Here is a 19,999-nt window from a genome sequence, read left to right on the forward strand (position 1 = left end):
AAACCAAGCTCATAGTTAGGGGGACGACCATGGACCTACTTCCCTTTCCAAAAGCTACAAATAGATTATGCGGATATGCCACCTGCCAATGGGTACAAACACAAACACCCAGCTCGAGCTGTAATTACTGCACGCGTGTAACTAAAATTTAATTATTTAATTTGCTTTGATTTGGCTCTGAACTCTTCTGCGGGAACCTAGGGTCGGGCCCTGTTATGGTGGCCGACAAGCCTAATTTCCATAGCACTGGTGAACATCTGGCTTCCCAAACATCACTAATGTCAGTAGATTGGGGTAGATGGGTGGGAAGAGAGACATAACTTACCTCGCTATAGCTATAGGAAAGTGAAGCAGTTAGTCCAAGCTAGTTCTCCAAACCACACTAGTAGACAGTGGATGGGCAGGTGCAGTCGATGGTGATTCACCCCATGCTTGGGAGGTCCAACGTAGGTGGGATGAATCACCCTCCAGCAGTACCTGCCTCCCTCCAGAGCAGTGGCAAGTTTAGATGAATTCGGCTTGCGGATTAGGACACCCAAACTTCAAGTGTCAACATGCAGGTTGTCTCAATGTGCACGAGGTGTCTGTTACTTAACTTAGAAATGGCTGAAAGAAGCGCGATGAGTCCCACCATTCACACCTGGCACCTATTTTCTAGAGCTTTGCACGTCTTTCAAACAGAAGCATTAAAATAACAAGGAAATTCTGCAGCAACAAAAAATGCAGGCCTCATGTTAGTGTTATCTGTGTGCTCAGGTATCTGCTGCATCCAGGCTATGGTGAGAAGACGAGCAAGAAGCCACTGCACCAAGGCTTGGTGCTCCTCACGCCTGTGTCGACTGGAGAGACGTTGCTGCGGTAGAGGACTTGCCTGGTGCGGGGAAGGAAGGAGAGCAGAGTCCCCAAGGAACGCTCTCCGAAGTTGGCCAAGCACCCACTTTGATACCTGTGGCCTGGAGTCACCACACAGCATTGAAATGGGAAGAAACAGGGTTTGCTATAGTCCACCCTCCCCGTCCCCATCGTGCGCTCAGCCAGCAACCAGCTACGTACAACCCAAACCAGCGCAGTCCGGGAAAATCAACCTTAACTTGTTCATGGTCATCGGAGTCACCACGCAACCGGCTTCCTCGAGCCAGAAACGTTACTGGCCAGATGCTTAAATAAAGCATCATTGGTTTCTTTCAAAAAGTACCTTTGGAAAGCGCCAAATTTGGATGTTGGGCAAACCCCAGTTAGGATGAGCACAGCTCACCTCCAACACGCCGCACCGCTTCTCGAGCGGCTTAGGCCTTCCCGGGTTTGCAAAAGAACCAAGTCTCGCTAAGAATTTAAGAGCATCAATTAATACAGTTTAATAAATACGTAAAAGGATCTAGTCTTTCTTTTTTCTTTCGGTTTCTAGCGTCAATAAAAGTTAAGGATGATTGTCCCGTGAGTAACTAAGGCAAATTTGTTTGCATGTGTTGTCGCTCTCTCTCCTTTTTTGTTTTTTTTTTCCATTGTTTTGTACATAAAGCAATCACATAAAAATAGTTATAAATAGAAAAATTGCAAAGGTTTTCCCCCATAGACAAATAGGAAAAAAAAAAACAAACAAAAACAAACCAACAAACAAATCGAGACAAAAAAACCACCTTGCTTCAAGTTCTTGTAGATTATACAGTACTCAGCATCTTTGGATACTTTACAATGACTCCAAATTGTAGACAAAAAACACCTGAAGTAACCAGTCAGCTGCAAAATGGAGTTTGTATAAGAAGTCGATACAGATTTAAAAAAAAAAAAAAGTTTGATGCAGTTTTAAAAAGTTTTCTTTTATTCTTTTTCTTTTTCTCCACTGGTTTGTTGCACACAGAGTTTTTGGGAGGGGAAAGCTAGTGTCGGGCAGTTCACTGGGATCAGTCGTTTCGGTGATTTCTCCGAACAGCGAGTACTCGCTCCTGTCCCGGCGGGGAGGTGCCACGTCCAAGCGTGGACTCGTTGCGCCCGCCGACGCCAAAAACGAGACCCCCGCTCAGCCGTGGCTTCAGAGCAGCACCAGCAATGGATAAACCCAAAATTAAAAAAAAAAAACCCTCCGGTTCTCTCGTCCCCTTTGATTCTGCTGATGTGGAAATAAAACAGTAAAGAGAGAAATTCAAAAAAAAGAAAAAAAAGCCCTAATTTTTAACATTTACATTTTTTGAGCTCTGGTGTTATGTCTGGCAAGCCTTCCTCTCCTAACCCACTTCTTGAAGGCCAAGGCGCTCCGCTGCGGCTGCTGGGCTGAGCGAGGCTCGCGGGGCGAATCCAGCCAACCTGCCGCTTCTTGGCCTCGAGGGAATTGGGGAGCAATAAGGGCTCGGGGTGCCCTGGCGCTCGGTGACACACGTTTTCGGGGGGATCTTTAGTGGAAGCCTCTTCCACGAAGGTCCCCTGAGACACGAAAACTGCCGCAAAGCTTTTTTTTTTTTTTTTTTCCCAATCAAAATTGCAGCTTTGGTGACACCCAAAAGTGCGTTGCAAATTTCTGTCACCGAAATATATATAATTTGGAGGTGGGGGAGGAATTAAGGACAAATAGCCGGACATTTCAAAACGGTCAGCGGGCGTGAAGCTGAGGGAGCTGTTCTGCCTCTTTGGTTTGAACCGGCTTTTTCATGTCAAAATTCCCCGCGTGCTGTATTTTCGCAAAGCGAGGGTTAAAAAAAGAAAAAAAAAAAAGCTCAGAATCGAAACATTTCCCATCCTTCCAGAAAAAAAAATTTTCTTTACATCTTCACATTTTCTTTTTAAGCGGCTGCGGTTAAAACGCTCGGGATGGGGTTTGGTTCCCCTTCGGCAATGTCGGAATGGAACCAAAATAACCCAAATTCCCCCCCGGCTTCGCTCCTGCATGATATTCAGCCTCTTCTTCTTTCTTCTCCCAGCTCCCGGAGCAAATCGCGTTGCTGGACGCGGGGTTAAAAACACAACCCAAACCCCCCCAAAAAAGTCCTGTTGACCAAAAGGGCCGAGGAACGCAACGTATCAAAAGGCAGTCCGGACGGCTCGTCCGCGCCCGGCGGGCGGCCGAGGCCTCCCCGCGAGAGCCGTCCGGCGGAGACGGCCGCGGGGCTAAGGCAAGCGGCGCTTCCAGGAGCGCCCGGGGCAGCGGCGGCCCCGGCGGCGGCACGGGCGCGGCTCGCTTGGCGGGAGCGGGCGGGCGCGCGGCGAAGCGGCGGGCGGCCCTGCGGCGGGCAGCGGAGCCCTCTCGGGGCCGGTTTAGTTGCCCGCCTCGGAGATGGGGGCCACGTGCGCCAGCCCCGCCAGGCCGCTGAAGCCCGCGCTCCACGGGTCGGGCAGCGGGAAGAAGGGCTGGGCCGCGAGGTCGTCGTTGCGGCCCAGGGCGAAGGCGAAGAGGCCCGCGTTCCTCTCCATGTCCAGCTGGGCTCGCCTCAGCAGCTTCAGCTGGGTCTCCTCGAAGCGGCTCTCGAGCTCCTGCAGGCTGAACGCGTCCTTGGCGCCGCCGAGGAAGCGCTCGGGGCTGGGGCCGGGCAGGCACACGGGCCCGCCGCCGAGGTGGCCGCCCATCTCCTGCAGGGCCGGCGGCACGGCGAAGCCCTTCTCGCCCGGCGGGCCGCCGGGGCCGAAGAGCAGGCTGGCGGCCCGCCACGCCGCCGGCTTGCGGCCGCGCCGGGGCCGGGCGATGCGGCAGCTCTGGCGCTTGATGTGGCGGTGGAGGTGGTCGGAGCGCGTGAAGCTCTTGTAGCAGAACTCGCACTGGTAGGGCCGCACGCCCGTGTGGATGCGCATGTGGTTCTTCAGGTCGTAGTTGTGCACGAACTTGGCGTTGCAGTGGATGCAGAGGTAGGGCCGCTCGCCCGTGTGCTTCCGCATGTGGATCTTGAGCTTGTCCTGCCTGCGAAACAACAGCCCGGTCAGCGAGGCCGCAAGGGATGCGGCCGTATCTCCCCCCACCCCACCCAAATCAGGAGAAAGAAAATGGGTTTGAAGCCTTGAGAAGACAAGAGGCGGTTGCAGGGGCTGAACCACCCAGAGACACAGCCCTTGGACCAGCTCCTCCATCCCTCAAGGAGGACTTTGGCCCTGTGATGGTGGGCGTTTGGCGTACTGAGCTTCAGGACTCCCGCAGGGCATGCAAAAAAAGGTGGCTTTGGGCCCGCTCGTTGGGCTTCTGGACCTCGCTCGGGTTTGCAGCGGGTGGAGGAAGGGCTGGCCTGCCCCATCGCTCGTGAGGGACAGCCCCAGCCCTGCAGGAGTTTGCAACGAGTCCGAAACAGCTTAATTGGAAAAGACCAAAAAAAAAAAAAAGAAAGGAATAAAGCCTAACTGCACATGGGAATACCCACAGAAGCAGAGATATGTTTATGCAAGCAAATGAGGGAAAAAGGTGATGTGAGAGAGCCTGGCAATCTGGGCCGGCACTGCTTAACGACGTCTCTCAGCGCTGAATTTCCTCTTATGCTTTCAGCGACCACTGGGTGTCTCAGGAGCTTTCGCTTGAAGCCGGAGCCGCTACCCGGGCGAGAGCAGGGGCGTGCGGGCACGGGTGGGCGCTTTGCAGGGGTATCGCTCGGAGCGATAGCCTCCAAGGCCGGCACACACACACACGCACTTGCACTTCCAGCCTCCAAGCTGCAGGGATTACACAGATTTTGGAGACGGTTTTTAAATGCCGCCACGGGATGGCACAGCACCCATCCCAATGGCATTTATTTACAAAGACGGGATTTCTAGGGGGGAAACACCTAAAAGAGGCAGGAACATTTTCCCCAGCTGGCCATGCAGTCACTATTTTTTCCAATAAATAAATATTTCCTTCTGCAGTCTACAGAATCACAAGGAAGGCATACGATTATAAAAAGCGAAGCTGCCTGCGCCGAGCCAAGTATGCTGTCTAGATGGCACAAGTGGAGTTCAGCGCGGAAAGTAAGTAAACAGCAGGGAGAATTTGGGCTGGTCTCTGAAATGCTTTTGGTTTGATCTGTCCAAGACGTTAGTGCTAAGAATATATGAACAGAGAATATATAGAGTCATGCTATTAATATAGGTAAAATACATGGGCATGCAAAAAAGCAAAAATACATTTATGTTGGCAGGTCGAGCACTAAAAACGTGCAAGGTGCTGCCCGCGCACCCATTTCTGCCACCCTGTCTGTGCACATCTTGAAAATGGGTCACTTCTTCACCAGATGATGCTTTATTCCCCTGGGCAAACCTGCCCCAGCCCAGCCCTGCACCTGCGGGATAACGCAGCTGCAGCACAGGTGACGGAGATGCTCTCTGCCTCTACGACAGCTCCAAGGAGCTTGCACGACCTCCGGTTTTCCAAGGCTTGTAACTTGTGCGGATTTTTAGGGAGGCAGAGAAAAGCACCACGCGGGCCCTGTGCCAGCGCCAGCAGCACATCCTAAGCTCCCACTCCGAAGAGCCAGACCTGAACTTTGCAAAGACGCTGCTGCCCCACGATCTGAGCACGGGCACGGGGCCCCTCAGCCTCGCTCCCGGGAAGGGCTGAAATCGGTTCTCAGAAAGAGACAAAGCAGCACGGAAAATTTCAGCCCGGATGCATCGCGTTCAGCGATGTTACGAGCGGACGAAAACAGGGTCTCATAATGCAAAGCGTTGGGAAACATTAATAAAAAGCAGAGCTACCAGCCCCACCTATAATATAATTTAAGCCTATATATGTAATGTTTAACCTAGCAGGATCACTTCTCCTAACAAACACGCGGCGTGCCAGGACTGTACAATGTAAATACAGGCAGAGCTTTTTCAGGCTATTACCAATCTCCGTCAGCAGACAGGGAGAAACTCGATCCTTCCGCGCACATCCCTACCGCCGCGGCGGCCCGTGGGCTATAGAATAAGAGAGGTTTTCCTGGCTCTTTTTCTTCCAAAATACTAACTTTCAGGATATCCAGATGCACAGGGAGAAGCGGTTAAATGCCGTCGCTGGTAGGTTGTGTGTTTTGAGCAAGGTGCCAGGGCTGCGCCGGCTCTCGCGGCTCTCCGCGTGCCCCGTCCACGGCGGGTGCCCGCCGCTGCGGGACCGGCGCTGGGCTCGCGGGCGCGCCGAGGGAGAAAGGCGCTGCGTGCGTGTGAATACCCTTAATGCAATTGCGTCGGGAGAGCGATTAGGGCTCTGCGAGCTGTCACAACACAAATAATCCGAACAAATAAAGTTAACCTTTCTGGCTGGAGCGGTTTCTCCTTGAACACTCTGGGGCTGCCGTGGTGGAAAAGCTGAAATATTTGCAGTTTTCTTTAGTCCTTCAGCAGTGCAAAGCGGCAGCCCAGACCCTGAGCAGCCTTTGTTTAAGGAAAAAATGATGAGCTATTAAATGAAGTCCTGCTTCCTGCAATTAGACGTTCGCGACAGCCGGGACTGATGCAAGGTCCTTGCCGCGGGATGCAGGGAACTCTCTCGGTTTCCTCCAGTAAATTCACTCCTACACGGTGCCGGGAGTGCAGATATAATGCACGGCAGGGATTAATCCAGGAAAAATAATGCACGGCAGGGATTAATCCAGGAATGCCGGTGGGGAGCCTGGGCTCCCCGGCACCCCGCTCCGCGGTGCCCGGCTTTGCATCTCCCCGGGGAGGTGCTGCTGGCTGCAGTGGGCGAGAGCCCGATGCTCTCAGCAGGCAGGAGACTCCCCGGGAGAGCGAAACATGTAGCGCAAGCGGCCGCACGAAGGAAATCCTGGCAGAAAGCTGCTTCGACATCCCAACCGCTCCACTTCGCCTCGATATACGTTACCCTCGCGTTATAGCACTACTGAATGTGGCTGAAAAACACATTAAACCCAAACAGATGTGGGCTATTCAAAGTGCTTCCCAGTGCATTAAAAAAAAAAAAAATCTTGAAATTTCCACTTTGCGCAGTGTGTTAAAGTAGGAAAAAACCCTCCAGCCTTCAGCTCTGTGCAGGGTGGAGGGAGCCTTTGCTTGGACCCTGCACACACACCGCGTGTGAACGACTTCGTTCCAGTGAGCGATGATGCAAGGGGATGGGGACGCGGGGGACTGTGCCTTCGGGCAAGTCCTAATTTCTTCTGTGATCATTTGCTTGGTTTAAAGTCCTCCTAACCTCATGCTTCATATTTAGAAGCTGCCGAGCATAAGGAGGGCATAAAGGAGCTGTGACGTTTAAACAGCGCCCGGCACTGATTGCCACTTCGGCATGGGATGTGGCACGAAAAAGCCCAAGGTGCAGAGCTTGGGGGACCAGCAGGTTGCAGGAGCAGACCCTCGCTGGCCAAAATGAAATGGGAACTGCCTCCACAGTTCAAAAACAACTTGAAAACCCCCCAAGGAGGAGCAGCTCAGCATGCTGTGGCTTTCTGAGACCCCTCTGCCAGCCGTTGGGAAGATGAGCACACCAGAATTGTCACCCAAACCCTCGTAGCAGCTTTTGCAGTGAGCGTGAGTCAATACCAACATCTCTCTGTGCCTCAGTTTCCCCCCCAAAAGCTAACGATACTGCCCTTGTTTGTAAAGAGCTTTGGGTGCCCTCTGGAAGGACTAAGCTCAACCGTTCCTGTTATGGGAAAGGTGTCACCACTCTGCCAAGTCGCACCACTTCCTTCTCTGCAATTATCACTAGAGCATCACACCCAGAAGCAGTGACATGGGCTCAGGAGAGACCTGGCTAAGCCCCAGCCGTGGCCTGACCTCCAGTCTGGAGATATATCCACCGAGGTGACCCCACTGCTCTTCCCGTTGCATGCCCCAACAGAGGAGCACGCGTATCCAGAGCTGATGATTGGGTGCTGACACTGCTATGGGACACCGGGAGCCGAAGCCAAATACCTGCAGTCAGGAATTAGCGCTGGGCACCGGCCTTTGGCCTGCAAAAACCAGGGTGAGCAGGATCACGTCACGCACACTCGGCTGAGGCACGATGCTCCGCGCATTATAATACGGTGTCTGCTGCACTAACGGAGCAGAGCATGGAAATTTATTTTCAGGTCAAATCCTCATCATCTGCATAAATTCCACTTGGATATTATCATGGAGATGGGAGAAGAAAAGACAGGCTGAATGCGGGAGCACCCCAGGTGTTTGGCCACTGTCGGAGCTCAGCATTGCCTGCTGCGCACATCGCTTTCCTCTGGTTTGCTCGCCCCAGCCTAGCAGGGATCTCCGGCTCACACGCAGCCAGGAGCTGAAATACCATGCTCCTGTCAGAAAGCTTTACTATTATGGTAAAGATTGTACTCATTAGATATTAATTATACCTAGCAAGAGCAGGTCCAGGAATCTATTTGTCTCTGCTCGCTGATTAAATTTGACCAGCTTTTCGGGGAAGGGTTGCACGCCTCATGTTTGCACAGCCCTCTCAGAGCCCACTCCAGTTTATCAGCATGGAGAGCTCTGCTAGGGCGCACAGAGGTGGTAAGTCCTGGAATCGGCACAGAGGGTGGATCTCAGCTTGTTGTCTCCGCTCAGACCTGTCCTGGAGCGACCTGCCTTAAGACTAAGTTTTTACCTAACTTGAAATACCTAAAAATTGGTTGCTTAATCTAAGCCATGCGGGCTGTCTCTGCAGTCAGCGATGGAAAGGCACCCCTCACTCATCTACCTTAGCGTTGGCCAAATGCCTCTGAAGGTGCCTCTTGCTTCCCACTGACTATGGAGGGGGCCTGGGTGCCGGACTCTCGGAGGGTTGATGTTAGGGGTGATGAATCCCACCCTTGCAGACAAACGTATAACAATTAGGACCACTCTGGCCTCAGAAAGCGCAAACGCTGTCATGTTTAAACATGTGCGACTTGGTTGTGGTCTACACCGATGCCAAAATGATGTGCAAAACCAAGTTACATCCCACAGCTAAATGTCCCTCCTCACTCAGCACATCTCCCAGCACATTAGAGATGAAGCTTCTTTGGCTCTTTCACCAAAAACAGCCATCTGTTTTCCACTGGTCTTAGGCACAAACAGCTCTTTCTGCTCCAACCGTGGTAAACTATGGTGAGGCTGAAAATCTATTATTTATTTCAGCTTTTGTTGAGCAAGTGGTTATGAGAGATCATCCACAAGCCACCCAAATACGTGGGTTTGTTTTCTTTTTTTCTTTCTTTCTCTCCTTCTTTCTCTCTTTCTCCCTCCCTCCTTTTTTTCAAAGAGAGAGAGTTCAGGCCCTGGTTTTTTTTGCTACTCTCTTTAGGGCAAAAGAGACATAATTTAGGCACCTGTGTCTCCATAGCCCTGCTTTACTGCTGGTATGACAGTAACTGTGCTAAAGCACAGCAACAGAAAACCACTGAGAAGTAGCAAGTGAATGCAAATGACCCTTGCAGACCCAGCAGAGAAGTCACCGCGACTTCTGACGAGGGTCACCACTCCCTCATCCAGAAAAAATTGCCCCTACGATGTAAGTTACTGCCTCTGCAGGTGGAAACTTCTGCCCTTCAGTGACAAATCAGTTATTAGCCCTTCAGCTGCGGTTGCCACCTCTGTCTAGGGGACAACAAACGTGATGACTTGGGACCACCTGATGCCACCCTAAGGATTTTCTCCTCTGCTGCCTTCCAGTTGCCCCAGGATGCTGTCTCCCTTCACGGCATCCACACCTGGCCACCTGTACAGCTACAGGAATCAGCCATGGGTTTGGGACTCTGCCCCATCCAGCCACCCCTGCCACCCGCTGCCACCCCGCCAAGCACAGCAGAGACAACCAATGCCCACCTGGTAAAGCGGACTTCACAGATATTGCACATATACGGCTTCTCTCCTGTGTGGGTCCTCATGTGCCGGGGCAGCTTTCCGGCCCCCATGATGACTTTGTTACAGATGGGACACTGCTGGGATGCCTTGGGCTTTATCTTCCTCTCTTCCTCCAGGGGCCATGGAGGAAAAACTCCTCCAAACTGGGTTGCACTTAGGAAATTGAGATAAGCGCTATAGTCAGTCTCTGCTTTAATATGCCCTAAGGGAGCTGCTGGGGTGTTGGTAAACATGTCGCTGAAGAAGTCATTAGGGAAAGGAGGTGGAGGCAGGTCTTCCTTCTCCTCCTCTTCCTTGATCTTCCTCTTTTTGATCACCAGATCCAAAGGGCCATTGTCTACTTGTGGCTCTTCGAGCTGGGAAAAGGAGCTAAAATCACCGTTCCAGAGGTGGGGAAAGAAGCTGGGGGTGAAGGGAGAGAGAGCTGGCCTCCTTTCTGGGATGTTTGCCTTAGGGTACAAGTTCTCCCTTAGCAAGGACTCGATGGAGAAGTCTCGTATCACACCCAAGTGTCCAGACGAGTTATTGGCTGGATAGTGATTTGGAAAGTCTTTAGGTGCTTCCGTATACGCTTCTTCGGTAAGATCAGACTTAGAAGGGCTTTGGTGACAGCTTACTTCTTGGACATCATTTAGGTTCTCCTGATTGACAAAATCCTCCACTTCCTCCTCCTCCTCCTCCTCTTCCTCCTCATCTTCATCTTCATCTTCGTCATCATCTTCGTCCTCTTTGTCATCTTCCTCTTCCGCCTCTCTGTCAGGCTCCATGATTTCAAGGCATACGTTGATAATACACTGAATCTCCAACATCTTGGCAGCGCTGAGGATGTGCTTGACATTTGAGGTGGTGATGGTGAGGGTTGAGGTGTAGGCAAACTCGAGGATGGCAGAAAGTGCTTCAGGCTTGACAAAGTCAATCTCGTAAACATAGGGCTGGTCTGTTAAAGTGCTGGTAGTGAATAGTTTTTTGAAGTACTTGCTGCAGGCAGCAAGGACAGACCGATGAGTCCGGTACTCCTGGTCCTGTACAATGAGGATGACATCGCAGAGGAGACCGTCATGTCGCTGCTCATTTAAACCACATAAGACTTCACTGCTGTGGTTCGGGAATGGGATCCCGATAAGATCTTCAATGCCATTGGCCATATTCTCATTTAGTGCCCTAGGAGAAAACACAGACAGTACGGCATTAGCGGGGGGTTCCCAACCAGTAACATCAAAATGACCCTGCCTTCTCCTGCAGTGTTCTTCTCTCCACTGCACCACTTCCATTTCTGTAATCACCCTCTGCTTCCACGGCCCCAGTGCGTTATATCTCCATGTCACCTTTACCTCCTTCCACGTCCTTTGTGATTTAACCTCTGCTTTCCTCTATGTCCCTTCAAGTCTCCTTCTTTGCTTCCTTCCTTCTCTCCTGTGTTCTCAGCCCGTCCCTTGCCAGTACTCCCTCTGCTCTTTCACATCCTGCCCCCAGGAATCTTGTGCTATGATTTCCTCCCCATGATGCCTCTTCCACATCCCCCCAGCGCCAACACCATGTAGGCGCATGTGGAATTTGCCACGTTGGGGGCTATCTGGGGAAAGGGTGACGTTGCACTGCTTCCCATTGCTTAGCACCAGCACTTACACCACTTAAACAAGACTAGCCAGGCAGTGTCCTTCGAGCTACGTAGTTGTTCTAGTGACTGGTACAACTGGACTTCCCAACCTAGGAGGGACATGGCTGCTGCAGCAGGAGAGTGGTCCTTACAGGCCAGCAGGTCTCCAGTTCTGTGTCCCCTGCTCGACACATGCCTGGCAGCTGCCCCATGTGGACACTTGCACAAGGATGTCTTGCTGAGGGGTCTGGGAATGGGGGAGGCAAACTGGGTAGACAAACAGAGAAAGACAACCAAGCACTCAACTGCTGAGCAAGGGCCTGGCCAGGGGCACATGGGTGCCTGTTAACTCCACCAACGAGCTGAGCTTGCTCTGGTCCTGATTCTGTTCAGACATGTTAGTGTGTTATCAAATGCCCCATGTGCCTGGCAGAAACCTTCCCCTGCCAGAGCAGCTCCAGCTGCAAAGCGTAATTCGGAAGCGAAAAGCCCACACCCAAAAGGAAAACCTTATTTTTGCCATTTTTTTAATCTGTAAGATGTTTCCTCTTTCAAACGGCTCCAGCAGTCCTTCCACATGAGAAATCCCAGGAAAGGAGAGGGACTTCCTCCAGCAGGCTAGGAACACATTAGTCCTGTCACACGCAGAATATATCAAACAGCCTGAATAGCTTTGACTACACGAACCCTTTGGAAACCCCCATGACACAGAGAGCACGTTAATGCCGTGTCACCTCCAAGAGCTCCAGCTCACGGCCCTGCTGCAGGTAGCAGCTACTTCACAGCTGAGTGTTTTCTCCGAAAAAGCCAGTCTATGCCTAAGTAAAACTTCTGCCCTACCCCTAGTCCTTTCTCGGGGCTGAATGCCGTCATGTGCCGATGTGAAGCTTCCCATCCCACCCTATCTGCATCTCTCCTGGGATGCATCCCCCCGCCTGGGGAGCCGCTGGGCCCTGGGCTCTCCGGCAAGTGTTCCCGTGAGAAGGGGAATGTGGTTGCCTTCTCCTCCTGCCTCCACAGGGTCAGTAAGAAGCCGAGACCTTGCGGTTATCTGCTCTGCACCTAATCAGCGCTGCGGAGCCGTTACTGCGTGGGAGCAGGCAGGCGAAGGCCTTGGGAAAACGGTGCCACGGGAGCAGAGCACAGAGCAGCTGCCCGAGGGGCACCTCCGGGCCGGGGAGGCTGCTCAGCGCCGAGGCCCAAATCTCAGCAAGCAAGTCCTCCGGCCTCACTTGGAGGCTAAGTGGGATGAGTATCAGCCAGGGGAGCGCAACGCTGGGGCCAGGTGGCTGAGAGCCCCTCACTGCTGTCCTTCTCCTAGGGAGACCTTTGCTGCCATCGGGGCGCTGCGGGAAGCCCCATCTCAGCCCACGATGCTTTGGGCCAGCCACGGCCCAAAGAATTGAGGATTTACGGCACGTGCCAGCGCTAACAACAGCTCCCATCGCACCTGCTCCTCACCTAGAGAAGCTGAGGGGCGGTGGGGGGAAGGACCCTACAGCATGTTTTGACAGGACGAAACCCAGGTGAGGTATCTTCTGCTTTCCGGAGCTGCTGCAGCTAATTCCAGAGGGCACGACCCAACCTGACCTCCTGCACCCCAGCAGCTCACACCTTTCTGCAAAGCTTCTCCCAGAGATACCAGAAAGCTTTAGATAGGGCTTGGCCAACTTCCAGCTGAAGACCACAAGCGTGGGTTGATGTGCAGAGACAGAGCGGGGCTATTTGTGCCTGTGGGTGTGTGCACTTGTGATACTCTTCCCAACTAGCCAGCCCGAACGAGAAAATGCTGCTAACACCCCCCCAAGTCCCTCTTTTAGCTCCTGATGCCTGCGTTTTCAGCTCAGGAACAAAGATCCCAGCCCTGCATCCCCTGGTGTGCACATTATCTGCAAAGTAATTATGCCTGTTGTCTGAAACAAATTGATTCATTACAGTGTGCTGTGCTTAACCATGTTAACTAGCTATGCTTTTCTAACAACCCTACAGGCTCCATAGAAAATCTTCCTTTAATATCACTGATAAATGACAGTAAATCCGAAGCGTTATCCAAGTTGAGTGGAAGATAATAAACCAGGCCCTAAGCAGGGGAGGAAGAGACAACTTCCTTTTTCGGGCTTTGTATCCTAATAAGAAGTATGTGCAACTAAATTCCCATGGCTGCATTTATTTTTTACTCTTTCATAATTTTTGTTTTGAAAGAACATCAATGTTCAGGAAATGTTATATTCATAGGAATCTCGACCTATTCTTGCCGGATCAGCATAAATGCAAAAGATCAGAAGAGCAGAGTATCAGATCGCTCCGCATTCCTCAGGTCTCATTACAGAGGGTTTCATTATTTCTCCTGGACACTCAGCTCAGGTCTCCCTGATTTGTGGATCGCTCATGCAACAGCCGCAAGAGAGGAAGAAAAACGGAATTAGAGGAGAGGGAGGTATGTGATTATAAACCCCCCAATTTAGCAGGGAACAGAAAGGACAGCTGTTGTGCCGAAAATGATGTACAGCTCCCTTTGGTGGAAATGGACTCATTTTCTTTTATCTTCCCATTCTGGTTCTCCCGGGATGTGCTTCTGTTAACCGAAGCACTTAGGGAAGCCAATAACTTTACAGGATGGTGGCAAAATTGAAGGTGATTCATGTAATTTAAATGTGGTGGGGAAAAAAAAAAAAAAGAAAAGAGGGAGAAACAACGGAGGCAATCCATTTGCACAGCTTTGCAGAAAGGGCATTTTTTACTCGCGGGGCGGTTTGACAGCTCCGAAGCGCCGTGCCGCCACGCGGGGCACCAAGCCTGAGAAATGACCTTACGATTCCCATGCCCCCGGGGAGGCTGGCGAGCGACGGCCACGGGCCGCGAACGCGCTGCGGCTGCTGTTTTCCTTCCTCCACCTCCCCTCCTCTCCCTCCTCCCGCGTTGTCGTTCCCCCCCGCCCCGCCACCAACCCCAGGGTGGGGTCCGCAAGAATAACCGGCACCGAAATAGCATCCGCAACCTCAGCCCTTCTGCCAGATGACGAATGTCACCCCCGCGAAGAAAGCCGAGCGCGCGCGCGCGCGCGAGGACGGCAGGACTGCCTGCGCCGAGCTCAACGCGAATTCCCTCTTTATAATAGAAAATGACAGCGCTGTTAAAATAAACCGGGGGGAAAGGGCGGAGGGCACCTAAAATAGCCATGCTCCGACTCGGCTGCAAATGGCATCTGGAAACACTGCATTTAGGAGAGCGCTTAGCTTCTTGCGTCGAAAGACGTGCTTGGAAAAGAAGGGCTCCGCAAGAAGGAGGTGGCAAAGCCAAGGAGCAGTATTCTGATAAGTAAAAAACAGAATTATGCTAAATACAATGCATTAAGATATATACATTCAACTAATGTTGCATATATCTATATTACGAGTGGAAACAGAAGATTGCCGCAGCTCTAATGTTCACCAGCTCCTTTGGCTCCCAGAGGAGCCGGGACAAGATGTGCCAGTCCCAGAGGTGAGCCAGGGCCCTGCACGTTTCCACCAAGATGGTGCCAAAGGCGGGACCAGGAGACCTGTGACCTGTCTTCTTCCAGGCCAGACGTCTCCAGCTGAAGGACGCAGGTCCATTACGGAGGAATAAACCCGCCGCCGCTGAACAAGGCTGCTCGGCACCGCTGCTCTTTGCCACCCTCGCCTTTAAATGGGAGGAGAGGGGTCCAGAGAGCGTCCGCTGGTGGAGGGAGAGATGCGGCCGCTCCAGCAGAAAGATGCCGTGACCTGCAGCACCACTTGCCTTTTCCCAGCACAGGTCGCCTATCCCTAACGCTGTTCCTGTAAATACACAGTGCTTAAAACTGCTCACACCCTGGCTCTTAGCTGGGAGCTGGCAATTTGGGGCTTTAATTGCATGCTGGCACGCAGCACCCTCATTATAACACCCAGCATTTTATTTGCATGGGGATTCTCCCAGCGTTTCCTCCTAAATGCATGCTGCCTGGCCTCCCCTTTGCTATAAATCTCCCCTGGGCTGCAAAGGTGCTTGCTTCTAACTGCATTTCTTTTCAGGAGTGCTGTCGGTGTGTGTCCGGCGCTCCTCGGGAGCGTGTCCTGCCGCGGCGAAAGCGGGAGCTGGGGAGGACCGCGGCCGCGGTCGCTGCCCCCCGCGTCGCCGCTCATTCTGCAGGCAGCGCGGCGGGGAAAAGAGCCTAAGGCTGCGGCTGAGCGCTGCCTGCCACCGAGCGTCAAAATGACATTTCCAGGCAAAGCAAACGGTGCCTGGGATTCCTCCCTTCCCCCAGCCACCTCGGCCAGGTGCATCGAAACCTGGGTGCCGGGTCCCTGCTCGCCCTCCGCCACCACGTAGAGCTGCCTCTGCATCACTCAGCCCGTAAATGCATGCTTTTTTGTCTTTTTTTTCCAGGTTTATTTGTGCCTCGGAGTAATGAGGCAATTAAGACGTGCACGTGAGATTGCCCTAATCTGTCAGAGCGTAACAGCTCCTTTCCAGGGGATTCACTGACCGGGGATTCGTAACTCCTGCTCCTTCTGCGGATTACTAGCCGTGCCCCGGTCTGGTTGTTATTCCGTGGGAATCGGGATGCTGCGGCTCGGTTCCTAGCTCCTCCGCCGGCTGCCCTGCGCCCTCGAGCGAGCCTTGCACTTTCTCCTTGCCAGCTGAAAAACAGGGCTTGCATCGTGCCCCTCGTGATAGATACTGCTTATGGGGCAGCACTAAGGAGAATAAAGCTTGTTTTCCTCCTCCTTGGAGGTACAAGCGCAACGAGTGCCCATGTCGTGCGTGCCCGAGGAGGGGCAGGGGATGCACGTGGTCCCGCACGGAGCCACCCGCGTTTCCCCCCCCCAGACGACACCGGTCCAGAGCTGAAATGGCCCAGCTGCCCCATCGCTTGACTGATTTTTTGCAGATCTGGGGATCTGCAAAAGCCCATTCGGAAAGGCGGGTGGAGGGATTCTTTTTCCTTTTATTAAAAAAAAAAAAAAAGCAGAATTAAAAAGCAAAAAGGCAAATATTTCCTTAAGCGCACCTCCCCTCTGAACACCTTGTCTCCAGAGGAACGTGTTATTAAACCACCCACCCTAGTACCCAGCGTTTCTCCCCTCCGGCGGGAAGGTGGGGCCGCGAGCTCTCCTCGCTTTTCAGTCGCTTCCCCGCGCTACGGCCGAGCCGAGGAGGAAAACGCAGTGACACAAACCACCGCCTCCCTTGCAAGGAAATAATCAGGGGTTTTTGTTTTTTTTTAAAGGAGCTGATTGACTGCAGGCCCAAGGATGCAGCGGGAGGGGACCAACCTGCCAGCAAGAGCATCGGAGTTTTATTAACGGGCTGGGCACCGTCCGGAGGCTCTGATAGCTGAGACCAGCCTTTCCCTTGGGACTGGTCATGCTGAGGGAGCTGGAGATGGAGGTGGGAAAGGTGGGGGTGTTTGTTTGCTAAGTGCTACGTAGCAAGCTCATCCGCCCAACGACTGAGGCCAATAAAAAAAAAACAACAGAATTCCTGGATTTTGCTCAGATCCAGACAAGGTAGGCAAGGTTTCCAAAGCGATGCCTGCCGAGGAAGGATGCCAAGAAGGTCAAGTTAACCACATCTATAATCCGGCTGGCAGGTCGAGCCCATGTGAACAATATCTATTTACACTTTCTATACAAAACTGGGTTGTTTTGGTCTGGCACCACTAGTTTCCGATAAGCAGGCCATCGGAAGGACATGTTCACCCCAAGTCTCACCACGCAATCCAAAATCAAAGGCAGAGAGCCACCTTCAGAGCAGGGTGGACAACCGCCCCACCTTGTCCGCTAATCCCCAGTGTCCGGTGGGACAGGAAATTCCCTTTTTCATTTGGAAAGGTGACACAGAGAGGCAGACTCTGATCGTCCATCCCGAAAGCCAAGCTGGGCACCAGCACAGAGACTCCCTCCTTTAGTGCCCGCTGACCCCACGTGCACGTGGTGGGTCTACACCTTGCATCTCCCACCCACACAACGACACACAACCACTTTTTCCTCCGAGTGACAGCAATTCCTTCCAGTTTATGAAATCCATACAAATATTTTGCCTGCCAAGCGGACCTGAGGCACATCAATATTGGAGCTCTGCTACATCTTTTGCTAGTGCGGCATCACCTCGGAAGCACCGCGAGGACTATTTAAGAAGACAAGCAGCGCTTACGCATGCCACTCATTCACTCAGCGAGGTGTGGAAACGCGAGCGTCTGCCGGGCCCTTGGCAAATTCATCTCCCGGCATTTTTAAAGGCTAGTTATAAAGTGCAGCAAATATTATGCATCTCCGAACAAATCTATCCCTGCAGGTCAGCTCGAGCTGAGGAGAGCCTGCACCAGACACCCTGCTCTGAACAGCCTTGTTTAGGTTCAGATACAATCTGGAGAAACTGCAAATTAGGAACCAAATCCTCCCCCCCGAGAGGATCTGGTCTGGCTTGCAGTGCGCTGAACGCGCTCAGATCCTGCGGGCTGGAATGGGAATTTGCCGCTGCTCCGGGACTGCCTGGACCCAAGCCCTAGCCCATGGCATATTTAAGTAAAGGCCATGCACTTCTAACAAGGTAGCAGATTTCTCCTTGTTTTTATTGGCATCGATCCTTCCATCAGCTTTTTGCTCCTGTCAGCTCCTCCATCGCTACGCGATGATTAACAGGTCAAGCTCCCAAAAGTCTTTCGCGCCTCCCCTCTCATCACGTTGGCAGCCAAGGGGCTTCCTCGGCATCTCCATCATCTCCACCAAGGTCTCGCACCCCGGCCCAGCCCCAACGGGGTTTTGTAACACCGGTCCAGACCGCGGTACAAAGTTTGGCAGAAGGACACCCAGGGTCTGGGCAAGCCCCGCGGTAACCTGCCACTCGGGGACTCTACGTGCTGCGGGATTAACCTGGAGGTGCCGTCACACCACCGGCACCAACCCCGCGGCTCTCCAAATCCCCTGAACCCTTCTCTCAGGCCTCAGATGAACACAAACAGGAGCTCGGGCAAGGGCAGAGCCCAGCCCAAAGCCTCCTGTAATTGAAGGGCCATGTTTTCACTTCGGTTCCTTCTTTCCGGCTTCTTTAAATTACCCAGCGTGCTTCCTAATTTCGGAGTTTACACAAATCTCCCAAGTCAGTAGCTCCGGGTCACTTCTGGGCAGCAGCCCGACGCAGTCCGAAGGCCAAGTTTGGAGGCACATCTGATGTGCTGAGCAGGTTTTGGCCAGGGGGGACCCCTGTGATAAATGATCCGAGCAGGCAAATCAACACAAACAACTAGCGGAGCTACATCGAAGGCACAGCCCGGCTCCAGATGGTGCTTCTGGGGCTGCGTCTACTCGCAAGGCAGGGACAAATTAACTAATTGCAGGCAGGTACTGCGGGAAGGGGCTTTAGGAGGTGATCACGCTCAATCACAGCTTTTCACTACGGCCCCGCAGCCCGTCCCTCTAGCCTCGTGCCCCCATGCACGAGCCGAGCAGCTCGCTGGAGGTGACGAGCTGGGGGCTGGACTCGCGTGGGGGTAACGAAAGCGGAAGGACAAGTGGGATCAATCCCGAACGGCTCTGCAGCGTCGCTGCTCCACGGGGAACGTGCTCAGAGCCAGAGCCGGGACCACGGTCCTCTTGGGGCAAGGCAGTAGGGCCAGAGCAGGTCACCAGCAGAAACGCTCGACAATACCTATCTACAAGACGTTTTGTGCTGGCCCTGATGCTCTCCTGGCCCAACTCTGGTGTTTTGGGCACTTTAAAATGGGGTGTTAGTGACGCGGGAAATTACCCTGGTGTCTGAATATTTCCACTTCCTGTGCTGACTGTGTGCCTATCTACATCTACATATATATAAAAATACACGTACACACTATATGCGTGTGTTTGTAGGTGTATATAAATCCTGCGGGAGGAGGAGCATGTCTAACACAACGTGACCGAGTTTACATTCATGCTTTACAACCGCTCCACTTTCATGGAAACTCACTCATGCTTTGAGTGACGCATGCTCCCTCCCACGCGCTGTTCTGCAATGAGAAAAAAAGAAAAGAAAGAAAAAAGGAAAAGAAAGCAAGCGGAAAATCCCCAGGCAGTTCACCAGAGATGCCCTTGCACCGGAGCTGACCTGCCTGAGGATGAGTGCAGCCATCCCCTTGGGTTCCTCCAGCATCTCCAGCCAGGCCTGGGTGAAGGTCCATGAGGCACGTGGAGGTGTGGGAGATATTTCTGCACATGTGTTTGCTCCACACTCACTCCCAGTCCTTCTACCCAACGGCTCATGGCCCCCCGGCCCCCGCCACAGAGCCACCCGTTTCTGATGGTGACACCAGCACCCGGATCACCAAACCCCACCGTACCCGGTGGTGCCACAGCCGTGCCAGGAAGGCGGCTGCCAACCCTCGCTGGGGCTCTGCCCCAGTAGCACGGCTGCAGCGAGGACACGGCCCTGCTGCCAGCGCCGGGGACTGATGTCCCCAAACGCCACCTTCACCGTGGCCACCGGCTGCCCAGCTTCTGCCACCTCTTTGGTCATCCCACGGACGGGCCACCGGTTGCATGTGCAACCCTCGGAGCCCTTCGGTGATGGGTATCCCCTTCCAGTATGGCCTTAAAAACAGCAAAAAGCCATTTCCTTGCATTTGGAGCTGGCCTGGGCTCTCCAGAGCGCCCTGCCCTGCAAGCCCCTTCACTCCCTCTCCCTCCGCTTCTCCTCGGAGCCAGA

At 53.1% G+C, this 19,999-nt stretch overlaps 1 protein-coding gene across 3 annotated transcripts in view; it reads right to left on the reverse strand.

Annotated features, from left to right (window-relative positions):
• Positions 1 to 1,466: 1,466 nt before the first annotated feature.
• Positions 1,467 to 19,999, reverse strand: part of LOC112994501 (zinc finger and BTB domain-containing protein 7C) — a 182,960-nt gene continuing 164,427 nt past the window's right edge. For all 3 annotated transcript variants that reach the window (XM_064500012.1, XM_026118909.2, XM_026118911.2), the window contains 2 exons: positions 9,679 to 10,878; positions 1,467 to 3,883 (listed from right to left, as the gene is read on the reverse strand). In XM_064500012.1, coding sequence (XP_064356082.1) covers positions 3,247 to 3,883; positions 9,679 to 10,862 — 1,821 coding nt within the window. In that variant the 5' untranslated portion in view covers positions 10,863 to 10,878 and the 3' untranslated portion in view covers positions 1,467 to 3,246. The remainder of the gene's footprint in view (positions 3,884 to 9,678; positions 10,879 to 19,999) is intronic.

Source organism: Dromaius novaehollandiae, chromosome W (assembly GCF_036370855.1).
Source record: "Dromaius novaehollandiae isolate bDroNov1 chromosome W, bDroNov1.hap1, whole genome shotgun sequence".
Lineage (NCBI taxonomy): Eukaryota > Metazoa > Chordata > Aves > Casuariiformes > Dromaiidae > Dromaius > Dromaius novaehollandiae.